The following is a 17,621-nucleotide window of genomic DNA, read 5'->3' as shown; positions in this document are numbered from 1 at the left end:
ACTGTAGATAACAACCTCTATTATACACATCAAAAAGTAAACCAAATGCTGGTAATGTAGAGAAGTGTGTCCTTACAGTAATAGATCCTTTCACAGTCCCTGCCTTTGATATTTGGTACAATGCCTAGCACCCTGCAGCTGCTGACAGGATTTGTTTCACAGAGTCTTCAGGCTGCTCAGGTTACTCTACAGACCATAAAACAAATAAAATGCAGAGCCAGAAAATGTCAGGGAGTATTTTTATCATTGTGTTTTCTTCTACAGTTGACATAATCTGACCCAAAAGACTGACCAACAAACAAATCTTAGAAGCCAGGCTCCTGTGGCTCTCACCTGTAATCCAAGATACTCGGAAGAATGAGATCTGAGTATGAAGGTTGGAAGCCAGCCAGGGCAGGAAAGTCCATAAGACTTACCTTTAATTAACTACCAAAAAACAGAAGTGGAGCTGTGGCTCAAGTGATAGCATGGGCTAGCCTTGAACAAAAAGCTCAGGAACAGCATCCAGTCCCTGAGTTCAAGCCCCAGGACCAGCACCAAAAATAACAATAATACTTACAATACAAACTGTATTTTTTCCTTTGTCTTTTTTTATTCTGGGGATTGAACCTAGGACACTGCCACTGAGCTACATCCCAGCCCTAGAGTCTTTAAGTTTGAAGTGTTGCTTATGTAACTATTTTTTGTGTTTTTTTTTTTCCCCCACAGAAAATGGATATTCCAGCTAAACTGATTGTTTGTGGAATGACATCAAATGGTTTTACTATTGCAGACCCAGATGACAGAGGCATGTTGGATATGTGTGGCTTTGACACTGGCGCTCTAGATGTAATTAGAAATTTCACATTAGATGTGATTTAACTGTAAGCACCAGTTGTGGCCTAAGAGGTCGTCCACTGCCCTCCTTGACTCCTACAAACACTGGCTACTTCCCTGCTGATATCAGTGCACTGACGGTGGTTCAGTATGTGCAGAATGGGAACTTATTTCACCCAAACGAAGGGAAACAAGGAAGAGATGAAAAAGGAAAGGAGGAAGGAACAAAATAAGAGGTGCCCAAGATTATGTACTAAGCACTTGGGAAGTAGGTTCAAGATACTGTAGCTTCCTCTATATACTAGAGAACTTCTGTTGTTAATAGACACTGTCACATAGTCAAACATTTGTACTTACGAGGTGAGATCCAAAAGTATGGGCAGTTCCACATCACTTGTTTGAGAACTGCTTATTGTTTTCTTAAACATTTTCATTGGAAAAAGACAGCTTTGATAATGTCCAATATCTCTGCAGTACACTAGACCATGTAACTGTGAGGGAGATCAGACTCCTGCAGACTTACACCACAGGGTCCAAAAAAAGTAAAACATTTGATTAAATTATGAATGAGGTTTACAAATTCAGAGCTTTCTAAGATCACATAAAGAACAGTTTATTCAGTGAAAAGATACTTTATTGCTTGTGTTTTATTTACTTGTAGAATTGGTTGATAATTAGGCAAAATGTAATGGAACCCCTAAGAAGAGACTCTTCACTGGTCTGTGTGGGCAGTGAATAGTCTTTGGGTGGTGAATACATTTCATTGTTATTTTATTGCTAGGTGCAAACACCTGAAGAGATTTCTTCTTAGCCACAATCTAGCTCTTTACTCACAGGGTTTTGTCCTATTGGTAGATGAAAATAACTTCAGATATTTCACAAATTTAAGTCACCTATTCATAATCTTGAAAGCATAAATATTCAAATTTCAGTTATAATCAGATTAGGACTTTTCTTATTCTTAAAATAACAATAATTTTCTAATTGTAAAAATGTCAGTGGCCTCTTATGCTTTTTGATAGCATAAAGGAAAAGTCTAGGTTCTAGAAAGGCAATTTTATAAGTAGGAATTTTTTTTGTTAAATTTTATTATAGTTACATTCTTGAGTAAGTATTCTGTCTTCATTGGAAGGTTTAAGATGCTATCTTTTAATTTTGTAATAATGGCTGAGATAGCTTACATGTGCATTGTTCTTTTAATATTAATTGAAGGTTTGGGGGGAGAGGATAGTAAAGTAAAACCCTTATCGTTGTTACATGAAAAGTCAGACAGTAGTATAAATTAAAGCCCTGTGTGGGTCTGGGGATTAGAAGTTTTTTGTATATGGGGAAAAGGTTTTGATAGTGTGAGGATTTATGTACATATTTTCTTTCTGTTTCATGAGAAATGTAGGCTCTAAGCATAATGAGAAAATGTTCTTTTCAGATATATTTGACATATTAATGCTAGGTTTGACATGTAAGCATGCCTCAAGGCCATGGTAGCAGTTATTATTTACCTAGGGCATTGTGGTTGGCAAAGCTAGCAGTACCTTCCATGTCAAATCTGTATTGCTTGTGTGATTATTCTCATTTTAACCCTTTGTCAAGCATGAAGTTTAACATTTTAGATACTTTGACACATAAAAATAGTATGTTCAAATTGAATCAAGTTAAAAAACCTAAATATTTTTATGAGCTTAGGAATTCTTTGAACCCAGGATCTTCTGAAATTTAACTTTTTAACTCCTGATGGAGATGGTAAATATAATGGGAAAGCTTATTTCCATCAGTTACACACTATTTACTTTTAGGCAGTATAATATGTTTAGAAGCCAGCATTGAATCTTATCAGAAAAGTAAGATTAGAGGTACCTCTTTGAAGTATTTGGATTGATCTAATTGAATGGTTCAGGGTAAGATTTAAGAAAGGACAAGTAAACGAAGCCACTACCACAGGTAATTTTTATTTTCAAGTCATGGAACTACAGTCTTGGAAGTAAACCTGAGAAACTTTAAATCTTTTTTGACCTTTTTAGAGAGCCAGAGTCCATGACAGTATGCATCACTTAGAAATCTTGGCCTTTCACTCCCATTCCATTCCATCCAGTGTTCTTTTTTCCTACATGGGAGCACGTGTCTCAGATCTGTAAAACTTCTATTTACATACTAGGAAATGATGTGAAATATGACTGCTATAGGAGTAGGGCACCAGATAGTGAATGTGTATAATTTTATAATTTGTAGTAATCCTTAAACACAACTAATGTTTTATTAAGTCAGTGTTGCTATATAACATAGTCCTACAGGAAAAAAAACAAAAACAAAAAAACAAAAACAAAGTTTTTACCTCATTATAAAGAGAATGTACTAAAGTGATAAATAAGTTTCGTTTTCTGGACTATTTTTAGAGTTACTGTTGGATTATTATTTGGAGAACTGTTCCTTTTAAAAACAAGCCTGAGAAAAATAAACATTACTACTTAGATAATGTAAATATTTTAAAATTTAATTAGTAAACAAAAACTTAATCCTGTAATCTTACCCTTTTTATTAACTGAACTTCCTTAGAAACGTTGTTTATTACAACTTACATTAGTTAGCATAGAAGCTTCTTTATGAGGATATTACATTCAGTTTACGAGGGCAGAGACTTTAGTGTCACCTGCTGGAGGCCTCGCGCTGTAATACCCTGCGTGATTGTAGACAGCCAGTTCAACCAGGAAGTCAAAGCTTGCTCTCTTCCAAAAACAACATATCGAGGATTGGGTCATGGAAGAGTCAGTGATTTAAGTTTATAAAATACTGAAAGAGGGCTTAAATTCAAGTTAAAATACTTTTTTCTGGATAGGATTCTTAATAATAGTTTTAAAAAATGTTTTAGAAAAATAGGCCTGTTCAGAAAGGAAAATGTTTTCAGTTAAGATACTAAGATGTCACCCTTCTCTCTATATAAACTCCAAATAAAGATGATCTTGAGTAGAGTTAGAAAAACTCACTTTAAAGCAACACTACTAACAAAAAGCTTAAATGTTTTAAACTAACATCTACAAATGGAATAATGCCACTTGTCAGGATTTTTTTCTCATTTTCTAGGTTTTGGGGGAAAAAAAAGACCATCTAGATTCTCTCTCTATATATATGTATATATACACATATATACATATATGTGTGTGTGTGTGTGCATATATAGCAGAATTTCTGGGTAAATTTCAGAATATAATAACTAGATGAAAAATACCCTTAAAAGCACAGTAAAGCTGCATCTTTATTTCTAAGTAAATAAAAGCTAAACCATTTTTATCTCGTTGCATTTATTTTCATTTGGCCTAAAGATAACAGCATAAATGTGCTAAGTTCTGCTTGGTAAAGGTATACAAAAATGAAAACTACAGTCTTGAATCATAAAAGTTTAGGGTGACCTCAGAAATGTCATAGAGTCTCAATCCAAACATGAGCAAGGAAAAAGCATTATGTGATGCTGTGGGGTTATATGGTATTCACCGGATTAGTCTAGTGTTTCCCTGGTATCTGCACTAATCTCTTATTTCATGGACAATTCTTTGATGCTTTTTTTTTTAAATCCCTTCTCGTCCTTTTTGTAGTCTAGTCTACGTGGGTAATAAAGTGATAGACAGGAAAGTTGTCCAGAGTTAGGTTTGAAATAGTGTCTTAACAGATTTTAGGTTTGGACTCAGGGCCTGGACACTGTCGCTGTGCTTTTTTGCTGAAGGCTACCACTCTACCACTTGAACCACAGCTTTACTTTTAGCTGTTTTGGTAATTAATTGAAGCCTGGAGGCTCTTAAGCTTTCCTGCTTTGGCTGGCTTTGAACTGTGATCCGTGGATCTCAGCCTCCTGAGTAGCTAGGATTACGGCCGTGAGTCTTTGGCATCTGCTTTAGATTGCTTTTTTTTCTTTTTTTTTTTTTGGTCTCATTCAGAGTTAAGATCACTTTTCTGAATAGGTCTCTCGCAATAATAACTGGATTGGTATACTCTCTTCCCAAATCGAGTTAGACTGCATAGTCTAAACCTTTCAAGGTTGCTTGGTAACTCAGTCATCTAGCCTTTGTTAGCAGTTACAGATGTATTTATTTACCCACATGGGGCTCTAGTAAGGTACTTTTTTTTTTTTTTTTGTCCCAAACTCGGCCTGGGCGCTGTCCCTCAGCTCATGTGGTGCTGAGGATGAAGAATCGAACCCAGGGCCTAATGCATGCAAGGCAAGTACTCTACCACTGAGCCACCTTCCTAGCCCTAGAAAGGTACTTTTCTAAGTGAGCATTCCTGGAAGAGTGGCCAAGCATGCTCTGAAACAGCAGTCTCCAGGCTTCTGTTATCGTCATTGTAAATACTATTATCAGAATCTTTGGTTTTTTAGTCTTTCCTGAGTTTACATGCACACAGAGCATACAGTGTGAGAAAACTTGTAAATAACTTGTATTGACACTTGACATCTTTATAATTAATAAATTTCTTACTTTCTCTTGAAAAATTCTTATGAAATTAACTACAAAGGTAATTCTTGATAATATTCTCTACCTAGAATACTAATGATGTAGCCTGAGCATACTAGAATGACACATTTTCCTAAACCCTGAATATAGCAACATCTATGGGAAAATAATAGAAAATAGGTTGTAAAATCTTACTACTGAATTTAAGGTGACTAATGAGAACAGAGCTGTTTCTGACCCCAAGGAGTTTTTTACTCCTTTTGCTTCTAATTTAGGCATACATATATTAGCTTTATGAATGAGTAAAATTCCATTTTTAATTTTAAAATGTTTAAACAGACTATGGCTCACACCTTCAAGTCCTAGCTACTCAAGAGGCTGAGGGGCTGGGAATGTGGCTCAGTGGTAAAGTGCTTGGCTAACATGCATAAAGAAGCCTTGGGTTCTCTTCCTCGGTACCACATACACAGAAAAAAGCCAGAAATGATGCTGTGGTTCAAGTGGTAGAGTGCTAGCCTTGAGCTGAGGAGCTCAGAGACAGTGCCCTGGCCCAGAGTTCAACCCCTACAATCAACTAAAAAAAAAAAAAAATGAGATTTGAGGATCACAGTTCAAAGCCAGCCCCAGGCAAGAAAGTAATTAATCTTAAATTAACTAAGTAGAAGTAGAGCTGTGGCTGAAGTGGTAGAACACTAACCTTAAGCAGAAGTTCAGGGATAGCACCAAGGCCCTATGTTTAAGCCCCAAGACTGGCACCAAAAAAAAAAAAGTTTAACATTTTAGGAGAATCTGTACTTAAGCAAGGGAGATAATAGATTGTTTGGAGTGGTGACTGAGGCTGAACACTCACTGTTTTAGACAATCATCACCATAAATAATTGGTAGAATCTACTATCAATACAACTGGATTGATACTTATGTTAGCTGGCTTACTAGGCTGTTTGCAGTGTAAAGTTCTAATACTGAAGCCAAATTTAAACACCTAATGGATAGAAATAAGAAAATGTTTTTTTTTGCACTCTTAACCTGAATACCAACTATATTTGGTATTGTGACTAGACTTCCTTTGTAATGTATTGGAGTTATGTTGTCTTCCTTGTATTGCCAATTTCTAATAACAAACTCTCCAAAGGAATGAGATAGGAAATACTTTCCTCTTAAAGTTGGGAAAGGGGGACTGTTAGAATCTTTCTGAAGGGTCTGTTTGCTTTATGTAATAGCTTTCATTTCCAGGATTGGCCACTTGATGGATATTTAAATTATCCTGAATGATGTCTGCATAGAATCAATTTAAGTATCTTAATGGCCTTAACGTTTAAATTTTAAAAAAAGACCCTTTTGACTGCCTTAATATACGATTAGCTCTCCTACACAGGCATACTACTTCCTTACTTTAGGGTCATCATTCGGTAATGCCTTAATAGTGTTATAATAGTTATGAAGTGTAGAACTCAAGGGTCTTTTCGAGCTTTTAATTTTTCATAGAGAATGGGAATTTTAACTATTTAAAAACCTGGTTGTACCTTAGTACTGTAAACATGGGTAGAATAATCTGGGTGCACTGTTGTGTTGTGACTAATGTCAGTAGCATTTTATGGTAGTGCTTTTTATTGTTTTGCATAAAACCAGTTATCCAATAAGCTGAACTTTATTTATATCATGACCTCCAAGGACCAACTTGAATACTTAACTATGAATGATGGTTTCAAAAATGGTCGCTTTTTAAGGGAATTCTTCAAGACAAAAAGCAAGTATTTTGATACCTACAAGCAAATTCTGACAGAGAGCCAGAACCGTTAGCTGACTGCACTGAGCAGCATACAGACCTGTGATCTAACAGAGCGCCAGAACCTTGAGCTGACTGCACTGAGCAGCATACAGACCTGTGATCTAACAGAGCGCCAGAACCTTGAGCTGACTGCACTGAGCAGCATACAGACCGGTGGGTTTTTTTTTATTACATTCCCATCTTTACCTTGCCTTTCAAAGCAAGAATGTCTTATAAAACTGGAAGAAAACTACACCTTGAGTTGTCAAGCTTCAGCAACGTGTACATTTACAGAAAGCAAGTTTTATTTCCGAGGAAAGGAGCCTGACTGGGAAGTGGGGGTTTTGCCAGGACTGCTGAGCACCTGGTATTTTGTTAAGTCTTCCAAGTTCACTGTAAACAAACAGCTCTCCATGTAATTTTGCTATGTTCTCATCAGCAATGAATGAACATACTAATTTTTCAATTGACATCAATATAAAAATTGTCACCAATACTGTGAAATCTTTTTCTCCTAACACTGCAAAGTACTTTATTGAACACCATTACCAATACTGTGAAATCTTTCTTCTACCTAACTCTGCAGAGTACTTCATTGAACACCAGTTGAGTGTCCTTTATCTGAAATGCTTGGCACCAGGGGTGTTGGGGAATGTTTCAGGTTTTGAGAGCACTTGGGGATATGCCCTGCACACCCTACACACACCTCAAGGTGGATGTGGTTGTAGTATATGCACACTTACCTGCAAGCTGTCACACATGCTGTCAGGGGTGGGTTTCCACACCACTGGCGCCATCGTGCATTGAAAGGGTTCCAATTCTGTAAGAACTGAATTTTCTCATTTAGGGTTGTTCAGTCTGTTAATGACTACACACATAGACTGCAGGTGAGCATGATGTTTCTGGCCAGTTTATTGTAAATTGGTAGGTGTACCAAATAAATCCTATGCACATCAAACAATTGTCTTTCATTTAAGTAGTAGGAGTTTTAAGGTTGATAATATACCTCCTAGCTAATACCCTTAAATAATCTCTCATGATAGGTCAAGGTAAAGTCAAGTTTTAATGCCCCAAATTTGCACACAGGCATTTAGTTGGTGGTTTGTTTCTCCCCACCCCTGCCCCCCTAGGGCTTGAACTGGGCACTGTCCCTATTTTTTTTTTCCTCAGGGCTAGAGTTCTACCACCTGAGCCACAGGTCCACCACCAGCTTTTTTGGATGTAGTTTATTGGAGTCTCATTGGCTTTGAACCATGATCCTCATATGTCAGCCTCCTAAGTAGCCACTGGCACCCAGCTTTAGTTGAGTTTCTTTTCCAGTAGAGTTCACTATAGGATCAAGACTTTTTTTTTTTTCTTGTCGGTCCTGGGGCTTGAACTCTGGGCCTGGGCGCTGTCCCTCAGCTCTTCAGCTCAAGGCAAGCGCTCTACCACTTGAGCTACAGCGCCACTTCCGGTTTTCTGGTGGTTTATTGGAGATAGGAGTCTCACGGTCTCTCCTGCCCGGGCTGGCTTTGAACCACGATCCTCAGATCTCAGCCTCCTGAGTAGCTAGGATTACAGGCGTGAGCCACCAGCGCCCGGCAGGATCAAGACTTTGAGATTATGCAAGACACAATTTTTTTGTTTGGTAGCCCTGCGGTTTGAACTCAGAGCCTCACCCTTTGCTTAGCCAAGCCCTTGGCCCTTTATCGTAGCCAGCTGTTTTTGTACCTCTTGTATCTGAGAAATTTGGTGCACATCTTTCCTGTCCTGTCTGGCCTGGACTTGGATCCACCAAACCTCAGCCTCCCCCTAGCTAGGATGATGGGCGTGAACCCCAAACATCTGGTCACATCTGAATACGGGAGAGCACAAAACCTAGCTCTTAAAATGCCTACACAAATTCCTAAACATTCTTTCCTTTTTGACACAAGTCCATTCTCATAAATACCATCTCCTTAGTCGGGCACCAGTAGCTCACACCTGTAATCCTAGCTACACAGGAGGCTGAGATCTAAGGATCATGGTTCAAACAGCCCAGGCAGGAAATCCATGAGACTCCAATTAATCACCAAAAAAGCCAGAAATGGAATTGACTCAAAGTGGTACAGCACTAGCCTCGAGCACAAAAGCTCAGGGATAATGCCCGGCCCAGAGTTCAAGCCCCAGGAGTGGCACAGTACGAACACCATCTCTTTTGCTCAAGAATTGGCAATGTTGGGCATGGTAACTCACACCTATAGTCCCAGCTACTTGGGAGAGGTTCAAGGCCAATCTGGGCAAAAATATTGGCAGGAAGCAATCTCAATAAATTGGGCATGACATTTTGTACCTGTAATCCCACCTAGACAGGACTGCAGCTAGAAGCCAAGCCCAGGCAAGGATTTGAAGCCCTGCCTGAAAAGGTAGAAGCATGACTCAAGTGGAAGAGAAACTACAAGCTTAAGGTCCTGAGTTCACACTTGAACTACTGCCCCCAAAAGAAACGACAGGAAGACAAAGTTTCCACAACAATTTATCTTTGGTTATCTTCACTGTTGGTTAAGGTGATTCACAGTCATCCTGCAGCGTGTAAGAGGAGCTATGGCATTATCGCTGTTTCAGAGCAGGCGATCGGGAGTCGGGGCACATCACTGACACTCCTCCCTCTTATTCTGTCTTAAGTAACACTGGTGAACCATCGGCAGAAGCTTCCCCTCCCTGTGTAGCCGATGCGTGTCAGCTGCACCGCCAATAAAAGTTCCATTGACGAAAATCCGTGGGACCTGTGGGGCGGTCAAAAGCCTCGGTGACCAGTATAAAACCACTCCTCAGAATGACAGGCTGACAGGCTGGGTGCTAAGTTCAGCCCAATTTTCTTTTGTTGGGGGAGGTGGCACGGGGGGGGGGGGGGGGGTCCTGGGTGCTGTCCCTGAGCTTCCTTTGCGCAAGGCTAGCACTCTACCACATGGGACACAGCACCACTTTCTGCTTTTTGTGTTTATGTGGTGCTGAGGAATCCAACCTAGGGCTTTGTGCATGCTAGGCAAGCACTCTACCACTGAGCCACATTCCCAGGCCAAGTTTAGCCCAATTTTGGAGAAAGATGAGGGTGCATAACTTGCCCAAGATCCTAATTACTATAAAAGATGAAGTCGGGGCTGGGAAGGTGGCTCAGTGGTAGAGTGCTTGCCTTGAATGCATGAGGCCCTGGGTTCGATTCCTCACCACCACATGAGGGGGGAAAAAAAGCCGGAAGTGGTGCTGTGGCTCAAATGGTAGAACACTAGCCTTGAGCTGAAGAGCTGAAGGACAGCGCCCAGGCCCAGAGTTCAGGCCCCACAACCGGACCAAAAAAAAATTTAAAAAAAAGATGAAGTCACTATTAACAAGAATGACTGCTCAAGGACAGCATCAAAGCCCATAAAACAAAACCGTCTGATGGACTTTTCTGCCCAGGCAGATCTCAGCCTTCTGAGTAGATAGGATTACAGGTGTGAGCCACAAGCTTGCTTATATATAATTACTTGAAGAATACACTCCTTGCAGATTCCTATGTACATATAAACAAAGGGGACCAGCCAGACTGAGTATGCATGTTATATAGAAAAGGCTACAAACTCAAGAATCCAGAATGAAGAGTACTAAGCACCATACTAATACCTGTTATAACACAAGATTGTTTTCCATTATTTTGAAAAGTACTCCAAAGGGATCTAGACGTTCATGAGGACACAGTGGTACCCTCAACCCCCACACACAAAGAACACAAATGAGAATGAACTCACTCTGCTCTTCCCCGTTCAAGAATCCATTTCTAGATTTGCTATTTGTTTGACGATTATAGAGCCTCACAGAGCCTGGAATTGCTTTCCCTACCCTTAAGGGCTGCCGTATGAAGGCCCGGCCACCAGCCTGCTCAGGAGGTACTCACCGTGCCCTCCCCTGTCATTTTGCAAAGGGCATCTTGAAACTGGTTCCCGTATTCAAGCTTGTCCAACTCTACAGCTTTATAATTAACATTCATGTCGTGGAAAATCTTCTTTGCCATTTTGCAGTAAGAACAGGATGTTTTTGAGAAAATCACCACACAATTATCAGAAATTGTTTGCTGAAATGAAAACAAAAGTGAAAACTCAATTCTGGACATTAAGTTTTGGAAAAGAAATCATGGTTTGGTGGTGGTGGCTCACATCTGTAATCCTAGCTACTCAGGAGAGTGACATCTGAAGACTGCATTTGAAGCTAGCCTGGGGAGACAAATCCTTGAGAGACTCACCTCCAATTAACCATCCAAAAGCTAGAAGTGGAGTAGTGGCCCAAGTGGTAGAGAGCACCAGCCTTGAGTGAAAAGCTAAGGGATAGCACTAGGTTCTGATTTAAATTCCCATAACCCACACACACATCTAAATCATAAAACAGTGATAAAAATATGGATTTTTCTATGTGCCTGCAGAGCCTGTGATGTTTGTTTTGCTCTAAGCATCTCTCCAAGAGATTTTAGGCCTGGCTATCAGGCAGATTTTGAATGCACAAGTCAAGCACCAAAGCATCTCTCTAGATTGTTTTTAAGGGGTGGATCAAAAGCAGCACCATCACTAGAAAGGCTCAAAACAGGAAAGCAAAGACGTGCACCATGGCTCATGACTGTAATCCTAGCTACTCAGGAGGATTGCAGTTTAAGTCCAGCATAAGCAGAAAAGTTTGCTGGACCCATCTCCAAAATAACCAGCAAAAAGCATGGTTTGGAGACCTTGCTAGAGTGTATAGTGTTGGCCTTACAAGCCTGAGGTGCTGAGTTCAAACTCCAAAAGAAAAAACCATCAACACAAAGAGGAACACAGCAATGTACAGCATACCGAAGAGGAAACATGGAATAACTACTGCATACTAGCTTCTGTGTCAAGGTAGAAAGCTGTTAAGCCAGGCCCAAATCAAATAGTATCCATAGTTAGGGCCAGCTTGAATGAAAGGCATCAACAGTTTACTTAAAGTGGGTAAAATGAAAAGCACTCTCACAGATCCAACTTGGAAGAGAGGTTCCATTAAAAATAAGTGTCAGACCTTGATCCAACATGTCCATCCTGTACCAAGTCACTACAGTGAATTAAGCCAAAGCCTGGTTACTTGTTGAAACCTTAGAAATACTTTGTGCTGAAAAAGTAACTTAATAGTAACTACCTAGGCATTCCTTTTCAATTTTTACTACATGAGGATTATGAATAAAGATCATGTGTGGTTTCATTGTAAAAAAAAAAAATGTCATAAATTTTGACCACAAAAATGAGACAGAACCTGGCACATTGCTAAACTCTGCCACGGTTGTACACATACTAGGCAATTAAATGTGTAAAGCAACTCTTTTCCCATAGATTTTTCTACATCTGCCCTGTCACTCACCTGGATCTGTTTCACAGGAGTACTTGATGACTTCCCTAAAGGCGATGATGTGGTGTTCCCCATCCTAAAAAAAAAAAAAAAACTACCAATGAGTCTCATTCAAAGGAAACCTTAAATACTTAAACCCAAGGGTACAAAAATGGAAAAACATTTATCCATATAAGACGCCAGTTAAGAAAGTATTTGAGTCTTAAAACCAAAAGGGCAGTGTACTTAACTAATCAACTGCTCTAAGTTCTTAACCATTTAATAAAATCAGTCACTGTATTCAAAGTTTGAGACCCTCTTACTCATAAGAAAATAACCATTAAATTTCAAATATTGGGCTGGGAAGGTGGCTCAGTGGTAGAGCACTTGCCTCGCACGCGTGAGGCCCTGGGTTCCATTCCTCAGCACCACATAAGCAGAAAAAAGCCGGAAGTGGCGCTGTGGCTCAAGTGGTAGAGTGCTAGCCTTGAGCTGAAGAGCTGAGGGACAGTGCCCAGGCCCAGAGTTCAGGCCCCACGACTGACCAAAATAAATAAATAAATAAAATTCAAACATTTTGTTCATTGATGTCCTAGCTACCTACCTATTTATTATAAATGTGGCAGGTGCTGGTGGCTGACACGTGTGATTGTAACTATTCAGGAGGCCGAGATCTGAGAATCGCAGTTCAAAGACAGTCCTGGCAGAAAAGTTTGTGAAACTAGTATCTCCACTTAACCACCAAAAAAGCCAGAAGTGGACCCGTGGCTCAAGTGGTACAGTGCTAGCCTAGAGCTGAAGAGCTCTGGAACAGCACCCAGGCCCTGAGTTCAAGCTCCAAGACTGGCTTTCTCTTTTTCTTTCTTCTTTCTTTCCTTTTTTTTTTTTTTAATTGTGAGAATACCATACAGAGGAGTTACAATTACATGGGCAAGATATGAAAGGTTAGAGTATTTGAGGCAGTGACCATTTGTTGCTTGTTTCAGAGCAGGGCAACACTTGGTGCTAAACCACCTGGTTGTGTGCCCTTATAAGACCTGCAAATCCTTAGCTTGGGGCTCTCCTCCTGGGCTCTGCTGTATCAGAGTGTAGGACGAGGCCCGAGCTGCAGCCTGTTTAAATAAAACAGCTGTAGAGTCTGACTCTTCATGGTCTTCTTGGTGGGGGTCCTGCGACCTTGGCATAACAGATATCTTTCTTTTCTTTCTTTCTCTTTCTCTCTTTTGTCATAGAGGGTTGGATAAGTATTAAAAGAATCAAAAGAAAATGAAGGTTCAAGTATCTTTAGAAAGTACTTTTTTGTGGCAGAACCCAAACTTGGATTAAAAAAAATCCTTCAAATGTTTGTGACTGCACTTAACATTCAAATGCTATTAAATACAAAAGTAAGCATCTCTCAGCAGTTGAGTACCTACCTAGCAAGCCTGAAGCCATGAGTTCAAATCCCATTACCACCACCAAAACAATAAATTGTAATGTATACCTCCCTTCACAAGTTATAATTACCAATGTTTATCATCTGTTCCCATAGACTAGCAAGTAAAGCATTAAAAGACCTGTGTACTCATCTCAGCAAGATAGGGAATTTGGGAGATTATGTTCCAATTGGAGGCCGTGACAGATTTCAGACAAAGAGGTAAATGTGTGAAGCCTAAATCACAAAAGAAGAGGTTAAGCCAGGGGCCAGTGGCTCACGCCTGTAATGCTAGCTACTCAAGAGATCTAAGGTTCAGGGCTCAAACCTACCCAGGTGGGTTATCAAAATTTAACCAGCCAACGAACAGCGCCCAGTTCCTGATTTCAAGCCTCCGTACTAGCACTAAAGTAATTCTGCAAACACCAATTGATGCCTGCTCCCAAACTAACTTGTGTAGTTATTTATTTAGCCAGATGGGGAGCAGGGCCCTAGGGCGCGGGCTGTCCCTGAGCTGTTCTTGCTCAAGGCTGGTGCTCTACCACGGAGCCACAGCTCCGCGGGTGGCTTTGGGCTGATTAATGGCGGTCTCCTGCATTTCCTCCGGATCCTCCGATTCACAGCCTACGATCGCTACCAGGCCCCAACTCACATTTGAACCACTCTCTTTATGATGTGGGGTGCAAACATTTCCCTTCGTTTAGAAAAACCCAATGCAAGAGCCACTTACGTTCAAAAGCCTACTCTGTGGCACAATGACCTCTTCCCGGACAGACAAGACTGACGCCACCCCGGGGGGAGCCGACCCCCGCGGGAGCGCCTCCCAGGCCGGGCCCCCGCCGGGACGGGAAGGCGAGGCCGGGCCGCAGCAGGGCGGAGGCCGGGCCCGGGGCGCACTCCAGCGGGCCTCCAGCCTGGGCTCCGGGCCGGGCGGCGCTTCCCGGGGCCGCCCCGCTTCCCCCGGGGCCGCGGGGGAAGTGCCAGGGTCCCCCGCGCGGTCATTTAACCGGACCCGGCCCCGGGACGCCGGCCCGGGGTCTCCGGGTCCCACAAACGATCGGCGCCCGGTAACCCGAAGTTGCGAGCACCGCGCCCGCCGGCGGCAGCCCCGGACGGACCGCACCCGAGGGCCGAATGCAAACGCCGGGAGCCGGGCCCCGCGCCGGCCGAGCCGCGCCTCGAAAGCCCCCGGCTCCCACAGCTCAGCAGCCCCGGCCGGCGCCGCGACACCGGCTTCCCGCGCCCAGGCCCCGCTCCACCCCGCCAGGAGACCCGGTGCCCCGCAGGGCCCATCCCGCCCCCGGGCCGCGCACCTGGAGGCCGCGCTCCACGCAGCCCGGCCGAGCCGCTCCGCCGAGCTGCTCCCGCTCCAGATGAGCCCGGTCGCGGCCAGAGCAGCTCCGCGGCACCGGTACATGATCCGGTCTCCCCGCGGCCGCGAGCGCAGCGTTCTGGGCCCGCGCCGCCGGAGGCCACGCCCCCATCGTGGGATGCCCCGCCCTCGCGCGCCGGCTCCCGCCCTCCAGCCTGCTGGCCTCGCTGCCGGCCACGCCCCCATGCGAAGGTCCACCCTCCTCTTATGCGGCCACGCCCGCCGGGCGGCTGGAATCGCCGCTGGCCACGCCCCCGACGGGCCACACCTCCTCTAGCCACGCCCATCCGCGCGGTCCCGTCCGCGTGCGCCGCGTTCGGAGGCTCCTGGCGCTGCGGCCGCCGGCCTGGTGTGCGCGCCTCTCGCCGAAGCTCGGCAGCCTGGCGTCCCCGCGAGGCGGGCCCGCCGGAGGGTGCGGGGCAGGGGGGACGGGGGGGGGTCATCGGCCGCCGCGGGCCCTGCTCACCTGGCGATCGCGCGCTCTGCGAGCCCCGCCGCCGGCTATTTCGGCGTGGCGGCCGCTCCTAAGACCTCCGGTGCTGCGGGCGGCGCGGGAGCGGGGCGGGCATCCCGGCGACGCGGGAGGAAGCGAAGACGGCCGGCCGCAGGGTGGCAGTGTGCGGGGTCTGCCCGGGGCGTGCATGGCGGCCGGACAGGGTCCTGTGTGACATAAGGCCCCGAAGGTCACCTGGAAATTGTTACCCGCCCCCCCGCCCGGGGTCCCCCCCCGGCCCGGGATCACCACCACCACCCGGGGTCCCCCCCACCATCCGGGGTACCCCCCCCCCGGCCCGGGATCCCCACCACCACCCGGGGTCCCCCCCCCGGCCCGCGATCCCCACCACCACCCGGGGTCCCCACCACCACCCGGGGTCCCCCCCACCGCCCGGGGTCCCCACCACCACCCGGGGTCGCCCCCACCACCCGGGGTTCCCCCCCCGGCCCGGGATCCCCACCACCGCCCGGGGTCCCCCCCACCATCCGGGGTCCCCACCACCACCCGGGGTCCCCCCCCGGCCCAGGGTCCCCACCACCGCCCGGGGTCCCCCCCCCCGGCCCGGGGTCCCCCCCCACAAGCGGCCCGTGTGTACAGCGCCCTTCGCCAGGTGAAAACGGGAAGATGGAGCAGCCTGGAGAACCCCCGCGTGGCCGGAGCACCGGCCGCCCCGTCCCAGCCACACTGTCCCGCGGGGTGGGTGGGGGGGAGGCCGGGTGCAAAGGAGCAGGTCGGCCATCCCTCCACCCCAGGACAGGCGGGGCCAGCAGCCCAGTGGGAAGGGGACACTCTGGAGCAGACACGGCTCCCCTGTCCTGATCCCACGTGGACCGTGGACCGTGTGTCCTCATTTCCTGCGAAGATCATTAGTCACCCGAAAAGTAACCTGAAGGCCCAAATCATGTTTCATCAGTTCAGGTTTAAACTTGAAACTAAGGTCTGCTATCTCTAAGTTGGGGGGGAGGAGGCTTTTGTCGTAGTCGTGTTGGGTAGCCGTACTGGATTTGAACTCAGGACCCTACACCTGCTGGACAAGTTTGTATCACCCGAGCAGTGGGCCCCGGCCCGGGGGCCCTTTTTAAATCATTTTGTGTCTAGCATCTCAGCTTGTGGAGGGCCAACCTCAGACGGGGAATCCTCCGAACTCCACTTTCTGTGGTAGCCTCAGAGGGGCTCTAGCTTGTTTGTTGAGATGCCCCGAAACCTTCATCCTCACAATCTCTACCTTCTGTGAAGAAAGGAAAGGGGGGGGGGGGAAATGGGAGGAGAATAAAGAGAAAGGGAGGGAAGGGAAAAGAAAGGAAAGAAAAGAAGAAATAGACATTGTATCCCTGTTCACCTGTTTAAAAGTGCACACACTTTTCTTCATCTTCATACTCCTTCACTGAACAAGAGTCAGAAAAGTTGGCCTTCCTCCAGACTGAATGACCCTGCTCTCAGGTCTAGTCCTTGTGCCCTAGGGATCTGCCAGGCACACCTCCAGAAAACTGCCTGGCCCTCCCTGCTACTTTGATCCAAAAGGTGGTCATTAAAAGTCACCAGAAACACCACCCTCAAATTAGCATCTCAGATGTCAAGGGTCGGCGGAACTCATCATGTCAGAACACTGTTGCAACAGGAATGCTGGGGATATCCCAGACCTGGCACCCAGGGCAAAGAAGCACTTAGCTAAAGGAATGCTTAACCCCAGTGCCTGTTCTACATGTTATAAATATCCCTGCTGGAAGGGGGCTCAGCTGTTTCTACCCAGTGCCCACACCCTTGTCTGGGTGTGTGTGGCCCGTGCCTGGCCTGGATTTACTAAATAATTTTTATGGTCTCTATTCAACTTATTTTTTTCACCAAATATATTGCCATTATAATCAAAATCATGCTAGTTTAAAATTATTGCTGAACCCTATTACACTGCTGGTGGGAATGTACACTTATACAACCACTTTGGAAAGCAGTCTGGAGGGTCCTTAGAAAGCTAAAGATTGACCTCCCTT

At 44.8% G+C, this 17,621-nt stretch overlaps 2 protein-coding genes across 4 annotated transcripts in view; one reads left to right on the top strand and one right to left on the bottom strand.

Annotated features, from left to right (window-relative positions):
* The window catches only part of Ro60 (Ro60, Y RNA binding protein), a 30,009-nt gene extending 25,278 nt beyond the window's left edge, over window positions 1-4,731 (top strand). For both annotated transcript variants that reach the window (XM_070041901.1, XM_070041902.1), the window contains exon 9: window positions 709-4,731. In XM_070041901.1, the coding sequence (XP_069898002.1) occupies window positions 709-861 (153 nt within the window). In that variant the 3' untranslated portion in view covers window positions 862-4,731. The remainder of the gene's footprint in view (window positions 1-708) is intronic.
* A 4,776-nt stretch (window positions 4,732-9,507) lies between these two features.
* On the bottom strand, window positions 9,508-15,751 carry Glrx2 (glutaredoxin 2). 2 transcript variants are annotated; one of them, XM_070041908.1, is made up of 4 exons: window positions 15,604-15,751; window positions 12,385-12,448; window positions 10,919-11,095; window positions 9,508-9,770 (listed from the first exon to the last, which is right to left on the bottom strand). In XM_070041908.1, exons 2-4 carry the CDS (start codon window positions 12,445-12,447, stop codon window positions 9,636-9,638), a joined length of 375 nt encoding a protein of 124 aa, XP_069898009.1. In that variant the 5' UTR covers window position 12,448; window positions 15,604-15,751; the 3' UTR covers window positions 9,508-9,635. The 2 variants fall into 2 exon arrangements, with proteins under 2 accessions (XP_069898009.1, XP_069898008.1); XM_070041907.1 differs by lacking the exon at window positions 15,604-15,751 and adding an exon at window positions 15,079-15,231.
* Between the last annotated feature and the right edge of the window lie 1,870 nt (window positions 15,752-17,621).

The sequence above is a fragment of the Dipodomys merriami genome, unplaced genomic scaffold (genome assembly GCF_024711535.1).
Source record: "Dipodomys merriami isolate MVZ:Mamm:240054 unplaced genomic scaffold, mDipMer1.0.p SCAF_31, whole genome shotgun sequence".
Taxonomy (NCBI): domain Eukaryota; kingdom Metazoa; phylum Chordata; class Mammalia; order Rodentia; family Heteromyidae; genus Dipodomys; species Dipodomys merriami.
The sequence above is the reverse complement of the archived record's forward strand: the minus strand, read 5'-3'. Positions and strand labels throughout refer to the sequence as shown.